This window comes from Melampsora larici-populina (assembly GCF_000204055.1).
Source record: "Melampsora larici-populina 98AG31 unplaced genomic scaffold MELLAscaffold_46, whole genome shotgun sequence".
Taxonomy (NCBI): Eukaryota; Fungi; Basidiomycota; class Pucciniomycetes; order Pucciniales; family Melampsoraceae; genus Melampsora; species Melampsora laricis-populina.
Window position 1 is genome coordinate 326,930 of NW_006768810.1, and position 17,384 is coordinate 344,313.

The following is a 17,384-nucleotide window of genomic DNA, read 5'->3' on the forward strand; positions in this document are numbered from 1 at the left end:
TCTCTGTGTGAACCATATGGTGACATGTGAGATAGGTAAACATATCAAATGTAAGGTGTAAGGCTACATGTGTATACATTGTGTAATGGCTGACCACAACTCAGCCACCATTTGAGTGGAAGCATTTAACCAGTCCTTTGTTATTTGATTCTTCTGATCTTATTATTCTTGAAATCTGTTCTGTCCGCTTTCTTCAATTTGTTGAATCAACCAAGGTAATCCATGTTCTTCCTTTGTCTTCCCATTTGTTCCTGACTTCACCAAGATCAATACAGAACATATAAGAAGAAATATTATATCCTCAAGAAGAAATAGAACCTTGAAGAATCCACAAGAAGCCGATAATAATTGAATGTAGATTAATAAATCAATCAATATATCTCAAACATCTGTTCCATTCATCGCAAAAGAAGACTCATACAATCCAAAACATTTACCACTCATGATTTACTCACAAACAATTATTGAAGACGGAAGTACTTGAGATACATGCAGAGATGTTTATGTCTCGTGAAGGGCAGGGCAAGTGACTGAGGGGACCCCCAACTACCAGCCTAACCCTTTGCTAAATGTATCTCAGAGCTTCCTGATTTCAATCCTCAAGAAATTACTTCATCAATCATTCCTTCAAACAATTATTCATTAATGCAAATTCACTTATTTCAAAAGATTTACAGCTCAAGGTTATTCACATTGACTCATGGAAGACGGAAGTACTTGAGATACATGCAGAGATGTTTATGTCTCGTGAAGGGCAGGGCAAGTGACCGAGGGGACCCCCAACTACCAGCCTAACCCTTTGCTAAATGTATCTTGGTGCTTCCTGATTTCAATCCTCAAGAAATTACTTTATCAATCATTTCTTCAAACAATTATTCATAAATTTATATATTCATGTCATTCATACTCAATCATTCAATCCATCAAATATTTAATCACTCATTGTTTATTCACTTTATTCATTATTTCATTGCATCCCCACACAAATTAAGAAATCTTGATTTTTTGATGAGCATTCCACTAATCAAAACAATGTTTTTTTTACGTAGATGCCAAAACCAGTATCAGACCTCAGAAAGCAAAAGCTTGCGGAGTGCCAAAAGAGGAAGAAGGCTCAACAACACAATGCCAAACAGGATCCAGTCCAGGATGTTCAAAGAGAATGTGTCAGTCAAAGAATTAAAGCAGGAATCAAAGACCGGTTTGGCTTGCCAGAGGACTGTGATGTTTTCCAAGTTCCTCAATTTGGGAACGGGAAAGAGCAAGTAGTTACCTATGGAACTGTTCTACTTGTGAATCTGGCTGGAAATAAGCTTATATGTGTTGCTAGGTTCAACAAAGTGGTCAAGTCCCTCAAGCTTTATGTTGTATTCACATGGCTGACAATTCTTGCTGCAGGACCCCGCCAGCAATGACCCTGCAGAAGTGAAACTTTGGAAAGACTTTTGAAGGGCTATCAATATCATGCAGCAACACTCTGAAGACCTGTGTGTAATCAAGCAAAATCATGCAGTCAAGATGGTACCGCCCAACAAGCCGCAAGGTACTATGAGAGCATTTGGTCACAGATCATCTGAGCGTGCTGGACAATATCAAAGCGGAACAGTCATTGGTTTGTTTACCTTCACCTTTTCACATGAAGATCTTTCCAGAAACTTAATATGTTCCATGTTTTAACACCCGCAACCTATGCCAAAAATTCAGCTACCAGCGAGGATCCAGCCAAACTAGACAAGGATGAAGCCCGCCAAGATGAACGTCCTTGGGTGGTGGACGTTCATGATGAAAGGACTTGTTCTTTATCTCTATTTGTGTATGATTCCAGCAAGAAACTGGCAGACGAGACCGATGCCCCATGTGTTTAAGATGATAATTTTGTGAGCAAAGTATTTTTGTAATTTTTTGGAATTTTTAAGAGCAACAAATTTTGGAATACAAGTTGAAATGAAAGAATTTACTCCTCATTTTACACCATGTGCTGATCTCTTGCTGGAATATGAGTTTGTTCCCCAGATTTACCTCCATACAACAGCTCCATCTCCTCCCATATACTTAATTGTGCTATTTTTGGGCGGAGCAACCCAAAGTGCTTGCATATCCTATTGCATTTGCGCTGGGTATAGAAATTCTCCAAGCCTTTCCTTCCAGTGTTTCCATCCCACCAAGCCATTGGGTTATGGGTGAAACAAACAGTCAGGCAAACATTTTGCATACAAGCACCAATCTACTTACTTGCTTGGATCCACAACCAAAGGGTCTGTCAATACCAAACCCACCCCCTGAAGATCCGCAACCATTCTTCTTACGTTATAGTGTTTATGAGACCAATGACTGAGAGCTTGCATTACATCATTGACAAAAGGACTTTCAGAACCCCGGAGTTCAAAGTTGTGATTGCTGGTATACTTGCGGTATTGTGTAACATCAAGTACTTCTTCAAAGAAATAAGCACATTCAGTGGTAGCACCGCTTCCTGCATAGACCGGAAAGTTTTGAACCATTGGGAAAATAAAACACAGGATTGAGCAAGCTTGAAGAAAGTGTATTGATTCATTTGACTCACACAAATGTTGAAAAGAAGATTGAAGCCAATTGAAGAATACTAAAGAAGATCAAAGGAGATCGAGGGATATCAAAGATGATTGAAGATGATTGAAGATGATTGAAGCCGATTGAAGAATACAAAAGAAGCAGATTTAATCCAATTGAAGAATACTAAAGAAGAATATTGAAGCTGATTGATGAATACTCAAGGAGATTGAAGCCGATTGAAGAATACTAAAGAAGATTGAAGGTATCAAAGAAGATTACAGAAGATTGAAGCTGATTGACGAATACTAAAGAAGATGGAAGCCAATTGAAGAAGATTGAAGAATACTAAAGAAGATTGAAGCTGATAAAGAAGATGGAACCTGATAAAAGAAGATTAAAGAAGATTGAAGCCAATCCAAGAAGATTGAAGAAGGGTGAAGAAGATGGAAGACGATTGAAGCTGATAAAAGAAGATTACAGAGGATTCAAGCCGATCCAAGAAGATTGAAGAAGGGTGAAGACAATCAAAGAAGGATGAAGAAGAGTGACGACAATCAAAGAAGTTCAGTGTAGTGTAAGTTTTGTTGAACAAGGTGGATGGGTGGAGACTATGACAAAAGATGGATGAATGTGGATGAATGACTGGCCAATATAAGATGATTGGTGATGGTGTTTGGTGTATGGGTTGTGTGATTGGTTGAGAGGTAGAGAGGTAGAGAGGTGGTTTGTACAATTTTAATCAGCTAATGTGAAGTTTTCATCTTTGGGGTCTTCGTTTATGGTTTGTTAATTGTTGTTTTTTGATTATCGACATTTGTTTTTTGATTTTTGACTTTTGTTTTTTTGATTTTTGAATTTTGTTTTCCTCTTTTGTGGCTTTCCTGGTACTTTTTGTGTCAATGCGACAATGGGGTGACAAATGTTGAGTTTCAAGTTGTCAATCTACTGAAATTTGGGCCGTAACCTGGTCTGAAAGTGGTTTGTGCCATGACTTTTACTCCAGTACAGGGGTTTTTGCCCTGTATTTGAATATTTTCTGTGGTTTTGTCTTTGATTTTTGAATTTCGCACCCGGGAATTGTGATTTTTGATTTTTGATTTTTGCATTGTCACCTTGACACCTCTCGCATTCCGTAGGAAAGTAATGATGTAGAAAAATTCTGGGACACCAGGAAGAGAGCAAAAAATCCAAGAAAATATGTATCTCAGTCCTAGATGTTGGGGCATCATGATGAGTATTTTTAGTATTTTACACACAAATATTGGCCAATGTACTAACAATAAAGGTTGAAAATCATCAAAAAGCCACCAGCTGTACCAATACCTGAAATTTGGCCCATGATTTTGAAGACATAGTTTTGAAGTCTTCAAACATCAATAAATTTTGCAGTTGTGAAGCAAATGACTCAGTTTTAAGTTCATTGAAAAGTTGAGTCTTTTCTTTGCAATTATCATTCAGACATCACATCTGTAGCCAGTCTTCAAGTTTACATGACTAGATACCACCTGACTATCTCTATGCAGTGTAAAAGGGAATAGTTCAGCTTTTGAATGAACCAAAAATCGAGTTATTTGGAGTAGAATTGCAAAAGTTATTGGTGTTTTGAGACCACAAAATATTGGCTTCACAATCATGGCCCAAATTTCAGGTATTGTTACAGGTGGGTTTTTGGTGATTTTCAACCTTGATTAGCTGTGTTCAAACCTAACTCATTTGACACAAAAACCCGCTTACCCAGTTGCTTTTCTGGTGGTAACTTTGTGTATCTATTGACAGTTCTTGACAGCTTCCAGCCAAAAAGTCCACCGGGTCAACTGGGTTTTTCAAAACTGGGTTATGTTTGAACGCGGCTATTGTTAGTACATTAACACTGCAAACATCATTCGGGTTCCCCAAGTGGGCAGGAAAAAATGATTGGGAGTATGATTTGTCATAAAATGGTCTATCACTCCACACCTGAACCATAACACCCACACTACATATGTGTAGCAGGCTCAGTGAATATGTGGTTATCATGTACATACAGTTCTGCTCAGTTATCTGCTCATCAGGATAAGTTCTTCATATGTAATACATGCTGTAACTTCTTTCAGATTGAAAAAAGCTTCCAAAAGATTGACTACATACACTGACTCAATGTTTTGGTGTGATCTCATCAACTCAACTGCATGTAACACACTTTCTGTTACTAAGACATAGCTTCAACAATATTGCTTGAGCAGCTACAGAATGATATGTAGTAAATTTTTGGGAAAAAAATTCCAAAGTCGAAAAAGTTACATGTGGTATAACATGTGATTTATTTATTCTGATGGGCAAAAAACTGAGCAGACCTGTATGTACATGATAGACAACTATTGACTCAGCTTGCTGCGCATATGTAGTGTGGGTGAAATGGCTCAGGTGTGCAGTATTAGATTCTTTTATGAAAAACTGTACTATTAATCATTTTCCTCTTCCAAATTGGGGAAGTTGAATGATGTTTACAGTGTAACCAAGTATAAAAAAATACTGATCATGACACCCCAACATCTAGGAACAAGGTGCATCTTTTTTTAGATCTTTAGCTCTCTTCCTGTTGCCTCGGGATTTTTCTATGTCATTAGTTTTCTTTTCTGCCCAGTAAAGATTATATTTGTTATAGTGTAAAAAAATCATTTCAGTAATAAAATTGAACCAGGACTTGATCAGATCAGCAAGCACAGGTATGTCTATGGCAATGTCCATGCTATCTGTAACACAACTCATCAAAGAGAGAAAAATTGAAAAAATGAGAATATGGAATGAAAATTTGTTGTAAAGAATACCAAAACTATCACAAGCCCACTCAATCATCTCCATTACACAGCTAGTCAGAAATAAAAGACTGAATGCAGTCCAAGCTAATTCTCCCAACCGCAGTTTTGCTTGAGCTTCCTTTAAAAGTCTTTTTCTTCTACACAGATCTTCATTAGAAGCCAGGGTAATGGAGGTTTGCTCCGTTGTAGCCTTCTGCTCTTGAGATTTTCTACAGATGGATCAGCTGGAAGAATGATGTACTGTATTGAAAGGCTTCAAGAGATGTACCTGACTTGACTAGTGATTGGGTATTGTTTGAGAGTGTAACTTCTGACACAATTGGGTTCATTGGCATTTCTGATTTCAAAGGAAGATTTTGAAGGATCATTATCTAATTTTCATAATGACTAGTGTGCTGATAACTTACCGCCTTCATGATAATTCATTGCCATTAGGGGTCAAGGTTACTATCAGATGAAGATGATCAGGCTCTTTTGTCAGAGTATAGATTTAATTGTTGTCATGGGTGCTAGATCTTTTGTTTTCATCAGACTACTACTTCATATACTCCGGATTGATTACTGAGCCTTTTTTAAAACAGGCTGAGTAATTACTCTTACAAACCATACTGACAACGCTTAACTGTTTGCAATAAATATAGACTGAGCCTCAACACTCCTTTTAACTGAATGGGCCACCTCATTTTTGAATCAATCAGTTCTATGATTTTGAACTTTCCACTGATTGGGTTTAGAGAGGACCCCTGAAAGCTCCAGGGAAAGTATCTGACCTAAAACCACCCAAATTGACCTTTTCAATACCCTGTGACATGGTATAAACCTGAAAATCAAGCTTAAACAGTTCTGCTTTTGTCAGTAGGTTCAAAAAGCAAAAATTTCTAACAATTTCCCAGGAGACCAATCCATTTGTTTTTTGTTGGTATATATGTCCAAAAGAGAGTGTTTTGAGCTTTTTTTGGGCCAAGGGAAAATCCATACATGTCATGATGGTAGGTCTGAGTTCAAAAAACCCATTTTTTGCTCAAAAAAAACAAAAATACCTTGTTTGTTGGTATGTCAGCGTTTTTTTTTGACCCTCAATCCATTCCTTTTAGGTGGATAGTTCACCTGGAGATTTCCGGGGTCCTGTTTAGAGGGCTAGTTGCTGACTGAGGGTGCATTGGTTCCATTGTTCTTCACTCCAGGGTCTGAAAGGGTGACAACCATTGTTGTATAATCTGGATGAGGCTGAGCACTGAATATTGATGGGGCTGAACAATCCTCAGTGCTTCTTCACTTGTGCTGACCAAGTCACCAGCTGGCAGCTTTGAATCATGCACTTGTTGAGCCTAAGGGGGAAATGCTGATAAACCAGGCTGATATTGTCAGTCACCACCCCTTCTTTCACTCAAGAGGCCGACAAACCATCCCAAAAACAGCCAACACTTCAAATTCCAGGGTTATAGCCAGAAATCAATTTATATCAACACACCATTGATCTGTATTCTACTACCTATCACAGTGTGATAGATCCATTCAACCTACATCTTATTTATTTAACATTGTCAGTCCAAAGAAAGACACTATGTCAACTTCCTCAAATAACACCACACCCAGATGGGGTGTGTGCAAAATTGAGTACCCATAAATTGCAAGATCAGCCTTGCCTCTCAAGTCAAACATTTGCAATCCTTGCAGGTGGATCAATTCACACCCAAATTTGGTTGATACTCATGTACCCTGCAAGATGTGTAGCTGCCGGTCTTTGAAACTACCATCCCAGGTCTGCTCTCACTGCAAAGAACACTTGGCTTCTGCTGAAACAAGTGAGGAGGTGAAAAGTTCCCTTGATTCATTTCTCCCCACTGTTACTGTGATATTGCCTAATCCAAGTTCTTGTTTAAATTATACAGGAAAAATTAAAATGTGGACACCTGAAAAGGACTTGGGAGCCTCATCAGATGAGAAAAATCAAGTTGATAGTCTAGCAAATGTGCTTGATGGGCTGTTAATAGAGGGAGAGTGTGAGTCTTCAGGATAACTGACAGCTCAATACTATCAAAGAGGGCAGCTAATTGGTTTGTCTGCCTTGTTTGTTCAGTGAGGAATGCAGAACTGTTGACTGATAGCAAAAACTTGGCTTCCAACAAAATTGATTGGGAACTTCAAGATCCTAGACTCCCTTCCATTTGGACAGAAGGAGACTTGCTGATGCTCATGTTCAAGAAAAATGAAAATAAATCAAGTTTCCGACCCAATTCAGTTGTGTTCCAAGTGTACACTGACAGCTTGATTGGTTGTGGCCAATTCATGAGGTGCTACAAGGCTGAAATAAGATTGTGAGGAGTGCGCGTCTGTTAGGCGTACTCTTCACTAAGAAAGTGATAAGGGAAGTAAAGTGTGGTCTTCACGTGGTACACCCAAGTGAAGACTACAGCTAGTTGACCTCTAAGAAGAGGATTTGAGGAAGAGAGAAAGGGATTAAGGGCGGTGAAGAGCTAGTACGCTCTAACCTTGTGAGACTGCAAGGGGCAGGCTTTACACTTTGGTGAACCAAAGATCCTGAAGGCTACTTTAGACTCCATATAAGGGAGGAAGCTTTTGCTGTTTTACGGTTTATTTCTAGAGGATATGATGGCCCAAGGCTCGTAGAAATCAATACCGGGGTGCTCAGCAATAGAACCCGTGATGCTCAATTTTGGTCTTTAGACTACACAACTAATCACATACTTGAGGATCCTCTCTATAGGATTTCAAGTATAATGTGATTCTGATGTTGTGATGTGTTAAAAGATGGGGGATGAATCAAGGGAAGAAGGGGGGTTTATATATTCACAGGTCAAGCGTCAACTTGTGGTTGGCGTGTGATTCTTGTCTCACTTGTGGTTGGCGCTTGGGTTAGGTTTGTTACATATTTAATACATTATGTACATGTGTTTACGTGGCTCTTGACACTGAGCCTTCAGATGTACTTATGGATTTATACAATGATATAATATTACATGTGTTACTGTTAGCCCGTGGTTGTGTAATCAGGGCTCAGGGCTGACAAAGATCAAGGGCAGGATCCATCCAGTTGTTGCAAAAAATCACATCATGAAGATGCCTCTTTGTTATATTACCTGGACAGGCCAAACTATACTTCCATGCCAGCCATGTCTTACACAAGCTCAAGGACACTATACTTTTGAGCAGAAAATTTGGAAAATCAGAGCGTTCACAGGCAGCTCAATGACGTGCGAGTCCTGAAAAATACATGCTTTCATTCCTGGAGTTGATTTTTGATACAATCTTTACATCACCATCCAGGTGGTCAATCACTTTGTTATTCAATCTGGAAAAATTGATTGGCAAGTATGAAAAATATGTTGGAAATGTGGATTTCACTGTGAAAGAACCTTCCAATGAACTCCACCTCATACTTCATGCACTGGCTCACTGGGATCTTCATCAAAACTAGCCAATTGGGCGGCGGGCGCCACCATTTCAAACTCTGAGGACACTGTGGCTTGAAAATGTTTCCAATGTAGGCAAGAATGAATGCTACTTGAAAGCAAAGCATATCACTATCTGGGGCTTCAAATATCCAAAGGAAGTAGCACACTAATGAGTATGATCATGTCAATTTTTGAACTATGTGGTCTTCATCTGAATAGTCTGAAAAGATATAAAGGTCTCCTTCAGTCTATGACACAGACAACCACATCTATTACTTTCTTTTTTGACATATGAACTTTTGAACAAATGCTTTTGCACTTCTTTTGGAAGTACAACAAACACCAAATTGTGCCTTATTGAACACAGGAAATTGCAAAGAATGTACAGGGTCAATGGCTTCAATATATCTCAATCATTGGATTTAATGCTTCAAAATTGATCAAGCACCGCCAACATAGATGCCTCGGATTGCAATATCCAAGGTGTTGGTGGATGCAAGTCCTTGGATGGATCTTATCCCAGACTTTTGTCCAAGGTATCATTATGCACCAATAATTACCTTGGATCGAAACCTTGGATAGCTTCTCTCCAAGGTTTCAGATCCAAGAATGCCTCAGATTTCCTAATCTGAGGTTGATATGCTGAAAGTGAAGGAGATTTTGGTGTGGAATGCTGTCGAAGTTGACATGAATTATTCTTGATCTGACTCAGGAAAGACATGTATGTCACATATGTTGTTGTTTTTTGGATTTAAAGTTTTTTCTTCTTTGATTTCAAACTCTTCTTCTGTTTTTTGAGTTGATGGTTTTGATTCAAGTTCATTAGTATAAGTTTCATTCAATACTTCATCTAATAATATTATCATCTTTGTCATTGTGAGCACCGACCAAGGTACAGCTTTGTCTGGAAGTCCATGACAGAGAGGTGTGTACAGAGGTTGAAGATTGCCTCTGCTTATAGCGGGGAAGACCTCAAGCAAGAGTTTTTTGGTGGCACACTGTTGTGAGAAATTTTACATCCCCAAAAACAGCACCAACATCCACACCCAAACAGCTCACATCTGAACACAGCTCAACTCACATTGCTTGAGTTTATTCTATTCCTAAAAAACCACCTAACCTACCCAGGCAACCCCAATACGGCAGGACTTTGAGAGATGTGGAATTTCTTTCCCATGCACAATCAGGCGGCTGCTGGGGGCACCCCTCCTGAACAACCAACGGTTGATATACAACATATATCAGACTCATATCTGCATGGTACTTCTAGACGTGATACACATTGAGCACACATCCTGAGCAAAATGGACCAACCACCAATTCACCATCAGAATCAACTCCATCAAAACATGAAATCTGTTTGTGATGTTTATTATTAGAAAGATAACAAATTTGAAAGAGGTGAAGGAATTATGGGTGTTAATGATACCTCTGGTAGATGATTTACTTGCACAATTGGCGGCAGGTCCACCCAAGCAGTTCAATTTCACTTCTACTTTCAAGCAGGCACATAAGTGGTAAGGGCACTTTTACTTAAGAAAATCCCGGTGAGAATTTATGTTCTGGAAAATTCAAAGTGTTGGTTTGATGGAGCATGGCTCATTGTTGAAAAGTACAATTCACATAATGCACATTCCAATGGAATGTGTATAAGCAAAAACAGCCTAAGGGTGTGTTCACTTGAGCAAATTCTGTGAATCCAAAATTAATGCATCTAGGAATACTTGTTTCTACACTTTGTAAATATGCAAGTCATCACTTAAACATGTTTCAGTTATCAACACACACATATACTCAATGATCTTGTGAAATAGAGAACTCATAAAATTTGAAGCAAATGCAAACCTTTCTCAAAATCCACAAATGGCTATCAAGTCATGTTAAAAACTTTGTAATTGTACAACTGTTGATCACTGTTTCTTTTCATTGAAACCTGACTTTAGACATGACAATACATGTGATCAATCAAGGATGCAAAAATACTCATCAGACCTCAATGTACCACTTCAACATCACCTCACCTTTTCAAACTCAGATACTTGACCTCACTTTCCACAATATCAATGCAATTGGTGATTTAACTTGAACTGCACCTCAATTCTAAACTTCCATTGGACAGATTTGGATTTTTTGCAACCTTCAAAATTTCCTAATTGATGCATAAAAATGATCAAAGGTGATCAATGCACAACTTGAATAAACTTCAAGCTCTGAGCAGCTGATGGCAATTGGTAAATTCTCAATTGCTTCTATGAGCTGTTGAATTGTGACCAAAGGGTAACAACCAAGTGAAAAATTGACAAAGAAGAGATTAGAAGAGATTTGTGCAACTGAAGTTTGATGATCTATTGAGGATCATGGGTTTTCAACGGTTCATGTTATTGAGTTTGAGAGCACCCAAGCGGAAAACATATTTCCAAATAAAGCTGACATGATTTGATCTTCTTTCAAATAGCAAATATTGTTGTAAGCCTTCTCATTCATCTTCTTGCTCTTAATATAATGTTGCCTCAAATTCTGATAGATCATGATTGCTTCTTTATCATACTTCTTTGACTTCACAACTTCATTGTCTTGCCTTGGCATTCAATCAAAAATGGACTGATTATATTACTGAACAATGCTTTAAAACTCAATGAAAGCAATAATTGTGCAGATGTTGGCTTTGATAATTGCTGTGAGTTGGCTGTTGGGTGTCAAGTTGGTCAAAGTAGGCTAATGCTCAAGTATATAAATTCTGTTTTTGTTTGTTGATGGATTGGAATTCTGAGTTGAGTAACCCTTACATTGATATCCATACAAACTATGGTAACAATTAACTCTTCTCATCATCATTCAAATTGGTTTGTTGTTAATTTCAAGGTATTGCTAAGTAACTCAGATTGATCAATCACCTTATTTTTTCTACTGTGAAGACATGTTCACAATTACCTTGATGTAACATCCAATAAGGTTCTCCAATTTGTAATTCTAATTCTGCAAATTGTGAAGATCACATTCCAGCAAAGATGATATCAATTGTGGATGTGATTTTGAATTAGACCTAAACTTATTAACTTATATCAATTGAGGTTCCATCTCCTTTAAGATCTTGGTCTACAATTTCAAGTCAGCCTGGCACCAATAACTTGATTAATTGCCGAAATGATTTGAAATTGATTATTGAATCCTCTGTATCACATCAAAGAGAGAAATTTAGAAAAAAACGTTTGAAGAACCTGCTTGTCACAGTCCAATTTACCTGATACTCCAAGACCTCTTTGATCAGGAAAACAAAGCCCTTCTAAAGCCAACACAAAACCTGCATCCCATTTCTCATTAAAACAACTTGTACCATCATGCCTAGGAATACCATCAACCGCACAGACTACATAATCTTCAAGTACAGCAGGTTTAAGTAGAGAGAATATGGATAGTTTATAGACAGTGTGCAATTGCCTTGGTCTTGCGTTTGCTTATAGTGAATTTACCATGATCAATTGATCTTGCAAGATAATGAAATATTGCAGTGAGGAGTACAGCAGGTTGGGACAATCTTCCAACAACCAATTCATTCAACTCTTTCACCCTTGTGGTTGGTAATGTGGAAAAGATCTAATCATTTACAACAAAGATTCAATCAAGAAAAGAAATACTATTGACATGATTTAGAGAGAAAGACAAAGTGGTTTATAAGTGAATGTATCTCACTCCAATCTCCCAACTTCTAGCAAAATTTATACCATCATAGCTTTGTTTTAGTGTATGTAATTCAGCTTTGAGTCTAACAATCAAATGCTTCATTTAATTGGGATTCTCTTCAAGGTACACATGGACCCGCTGCTTGTTTACAAATCCGTTTTTGTTTTGCAAAAGCAATTGGTTCAGTTGGTGTTTTTGATATGATGGATTGACTATGGTAGGAAGTGATGTAGTAGGAGGTTGAGACTGGATTGTTTGCATAAGTAACAACTTTGATTATCTTTGAACATTAAAAATGAAATTGTAATTAGAAGAAGACTTACAAAGAGTGTGGGAATCAAATCAAGATCATTGGGTGGTTGAGGGGGGTGACTGGAATGTTCAATGTAGAAATTTGAGCAGAAGTAGATGAGTTTTGTTTACAAGTCTCCAAGATATTAACAAGGAGTGGAGTAGGCCTTTGTTCTAGAAATCTAGGAAGTTTATTAGATCTTGCATCAGGTTGCATATTGTGAGCTGGGATAGATTCTTCCAAATCCTCTGAACGAGATGATTGATCAAGAGTATGAAGACACAGGGGCCAAAATAGATACTCACATACATGTGAGCGTTGTAGACTTTTTGGAATTCTCCAAAAAAGATCCATTTTCTTTCAGATTGATTCAATTCACAATCTTGTTTGTGTTCAGGTGATCATCCTGTGGCTCTCATATTTTACTTGACATTTATTGAGAAGGCTCATTTCCATCTTGGATGAGCAATAACTGATTCCCAATGAGTACTCAGGATCAGCTCATGAGGCACTGAATACTCAGCAATTTGTTCAAAATGAAGATGAGCACATGAACTATACCTTCCTGAGGCTTCATTTTTCAGTGAAGAAGCCTGCCCAGGGGCGTCCCATTTGAGCTGCTCAGCAAATGCTCAGTAGCATCCCCTGACTGGATCACTGATGGGCCGGACTTTTCTCAGACTTCCTTGCTAAGGAATGAAGCCTGATAAAAGTGTCATCCCATCTGCTCATTGCTCAGCTAATCCTCAGTGATATCCCCGGATAAAGTTTTTCACACTGAGGGGCTGAGATCAACTGAGCAGCCCCTCAGCCAATACTCAGTGACATCCTTTGGATCCTTCTGATCCGGCCAGGAATGCCCCTGAGGACTAGCTGAGCAGGCCCTCATCCAATGAGCAGTGAAATCCTCCGGATCCTCCTGATCTCAGGGATGCCCCTGAGGAATAACTGAGCAGCCCCTCATCCAATGAGCAGTGAAATCCTCCGGATCCTCCTGATCTCAGGTATGCCCCTGAGGAATAACTGAGCAGCTCAGTTGAACGAGCAGACGGGCCTCAGGCTTCATTCCGGAGCCATCAAGCTTGAGGCAAGCTTGGCGCTCTGTGATCCATCTGGGGGATACTTCAGAGACTTAGCTAAGGGAATACTCAGTTCAGCTCAGCCCCTAAGCTATACATTGGTGGCATCCCTTGGAGCTTACTGAACCAGGGAATGCCGCTCAGGATCAGCTGAGCAGATGGATCAGCCCTTCCTCAGACTTCTTTGCTCAGGAATAAATGCTGAGGAAGGCTTAGTTTGTCTGCTCAGTTCCTGATGATCACGTAATCAGCTGACAAACATAAAAAGAAAAGGGAAACAAAAGGGAAACAAATGGGAAACAAATTGGAAACAAATGGGAACAAAACAGGAAAATTTCAACGCTCACATAGTTGTGAGCATCAATGTTTGCCCCTGTGAGAGTGTGTAAAGGATCTTAAGAGTTGCTAATTAATTTTGATGATCACGTAGTTCTGAGATTAGATTGGAGTCCTTGTATGTAGATAGGAATCAATGGTATTGTGAGATTGAGACGGCTGGATTCCAAATGGTGAGCTTGAGTGAGATTATAGTAAGAAAGGAGTGCTAGTGAGCAACCAAACTACAAGATAAAATGAGCAAGTCAAGTTGATTAGATCTTAAAAGTTGAACAATAATTAAGGTCAAAATATTTCAAATGTTTCATAAGTTGATAAGTTTGTTTTGCAAATTGAGCAATCTCAACTTTTTGAAATGAAGGTAAGGATGAATCTAAAACTCTTGATTGATTTTTTGATTGATATCTATTTGGTTTGGGTGGTAATTTATGTGGTCGAATTGTGATTTAGTATCAGCTCATGAAGTCAAATCAGATTGAAGTTGTGATGATGATGAAGTCTGCTGATTTGATTCAGGTCAACAATGAGAATGAGAATGAGAAGAAATGCAGGGCAGTTAGACAAAGGTTTAAAAACAATCAATGGATAAACCAAAAGGGGCAAAAAGATAATACATATCAATTGTATATCCAAAAGTTTCAATTCTGATCTACAATTGCAAAGCCCATAATGCACTTTTTGTGCAACTTGCTGTAATGCATTCATAGAATTGGTATATCAGTATTCAAATATGTCCGTGAGGGTAACATGTTGCTTACTTCATAGGTTGGTATGTTGGCAAATCTGCTTGAAGTTGCAAACTCTTGCAGCAATGACCCTGCTTGAGCTGTCCCCATATCTCTTGTTTCTTCTTAGAGATTCCAAATCTCAAAATGACCTGTAATGTACAAGATTGAGGTTAATATTGAATCTAAAACCAGTGCAGCTAGCAGTAAAAGCAGGCTGTAATTTGATAACATTAGTCATGAAGATGGCAATAGAATAAAGTGGAATGAAATATTACCATTATTCAAACCACAAGGTTTTTTTTCAAAATGCATCATGGGATACAAAGTTGAAGTCCGGTCACGTGCCCCGGCTTGTGCCCAGAAGTCCAGATTCCATTTTTGGCTGTAAATTTGGATTCTCAACTTCTGGGAATGGTGCCCGGGAAGGCTTCAACTACAAAGTTGAATCTGGCCATGCGGCCAGATTTTTGGCCAGATCTCTTTTGGCTGTGAGTTTAAATCTTTCTGCCAGATCTTTGGCCAGAAAATCCAAATTCACAGCCAAATAAAATCTGGCCAAAGATCCGGCCGCATGGCCAGATTTAACTTTGTACCTATCCCCTATTTGAATCCTTGGTAAGCCAGACAACCAGCCAGTTACCCAGATGTTGGACAATCAGGCAGCTCACTCATTTCAATTCAACGCTGCAAACCCTCATTGTTTCAATTTGATGCCTTGTTTCATTCAAATGATATTAGGACAGTTTAAAAAAGTTTAACCTCTTGTTATAATGATAAATGTACAATTTGGCTTTCTAAACTCATTTTTTTCAAGATGCAACGTAAATCCTACAGAAGACTGCTACTGCCATCAAATGGCACTACACAAAATATAATATTTTCTGGGCAGAAAATTAAATTATTGATACACAAAAATATTGTGAGGCCAGGAGAAGGGCAAAAAATAAATAAAAACATGCATCTTGTTCCCTGCGGTGAGAGCTTCACTCTCCATATTTTTCCATATTTTTACAGTCTGTATTGATAAGTGTACTAACAATAAACCTTCATAATCATCCAATTACAACCTGTAACAAGCACTGAAATTTGGCTCATTAGTGTTTAGAGAAACTTTTGATACCTGAAAACACCTATAACTTTGTCAAATCTGCATCAAAACACTTGATTTTAAGTGCATTAGAAAGCTGAACTCTTCCCCTCGAACTTTCATAAGATCAAGAACTATGTAGCTAGTATGACAATCATTCTATGGATCTGTATGTACAAATGTATAAAAAAGATGATATCTTTTTCAGCAGACCAGCATGCTGTGTGGTCCTCTTATGAACTATGTGGAGGACAATTCCAGCTTACCAATGCACCCAAAATCGAGCGTTTTGGACCGGAATTGAAAAAGTTATGAGTATTTTCAGAAATCAAAAGTGTCTCTAAACACTAATGAGCCAAATTTCAGTGCTTGTTACAGGTTGTAATTGGATGATTGTGAAGGTTTATTGTTAGTACACTTATCAATATGGACTGTAAAAATACGGAAAAATATGGAGAGTGAAGCTCTCACCGCAGGGAACAAGATGCATATTTTTATTTATTTGTTGCCCTTCTCCTGGCCTCTCAATATTTTTGTGTATCAATAATTTAATTTTCTGCCCAGAAAACATTATATTTCTTGTAGTGTGGGTTGATTGAACACTTCAACAACATCAAACCTCTTCTCCATGAATCCTGACCCTGTACAAACATGTATACTCAGTGTTCCCATGATGGGATGAAATTTTCAAAACAACCTTCTGATAAGCAGGCTAAGCACGCTAGAAATCGCCTTCTTCTGCTTCAGATGTTTGAATTGTTGGAGTGTTATTGATGTTGTGAAGCCCTTTGATAAGCAATAGCTCAGCAGAATATTGTCCATCCCCTTCTATCCCAAAAAGCTCAAAGTCCTTTGGCGCCAAGGTTATGTCCTTCTGTGCCATTTTTGCACCAATATGCTCAATGCTCAATGCCTGAACTACAATCTGATGACTTAAGCCAATCCCAATCTGACCAACTGGATCTGTGACTGCTTTGGAGAAGCCAGTCCAGAGCCTATTGGTATCAGGAATCACATAGTTTGATTTTATATTTGAAATGATATATCCTCCTGTTTTCCACAAGGCAAAATCTCAGCGCCAATTTCTATCCTTTGTCCATTGTTTTGTGCATTCTTCCGCCATGAACTTCACATCCTTGAAAGCTTTGATGAAGCTGGCAATGTACCCCGTAGACCAGCTCTTGTGATAGTGATCAGTGTCCATTTGACCTTGCAACTGCCAGACCAGCTCATCCTCCCCAAAGGCTTCAATTAGCATATGATAGCTCTGTTCAACCCATTGAATCTGGCCCTCTATCTTGTCATATTTTTGGTGAATCTGTTGCAACTGAGTAATATTTCCTGTTGATGGGTTGATGTGGGCGCCGTTGTAGTCCATTGAACTCGTTGATCAAGCAGTTTACATACTTAAGACCACTGAAAGTGCTGCAACAGC

The 17,384-nt window shown here is 38.5% G+C and overlaps 2 protein-coding genes across 2 annotated transcripts; both read right to left on the reverse strand.

Annotated features, from left to right (window-relative positions):
• Window positions 1-11,850: 11,850 nt before the first annotated feature.
• Window positions 11,851-12,390, reverse strand: MELLADRAFT_110671 (uncharacterized protein; the record flags this gene model as incomplete). Its single annotated transcript, XM_007414891.1, has 4 exons — window positions 11,851-11,915; window positions 11,988-12,113; window positions 12,217-12,340; window positions 12,382-12,390. The coding sequence occupies 4 exons, from the start codon at window positions 12,388-12,390 to the stop codon at window positions 11,851-11,853; spliced, it is 324 nt and encodes a 107-aa protein (XP_007414953.1).
• A 4,631-nt stretch (window positions 12,391-17,021) lies between these two features.
• MELLADRAFT_66785 (uncharacterized protein) lies at window positions 17,022-17,327 on the reverse strand (the record flags this gene model as incomplete). The annotated part of the gene is made up of 1 exon (XM_007414890.1): window positions 17,022-17,327. One exon carries the CDS (start codon window positions 17,325-17,327, stop codon window positions 17,022-17,024), a length of 306 nt encoding a protein of 101 aa, XP_007414952.1.
• Window positions 17,328-17,384: the final 57 nt, after the last annotated feature.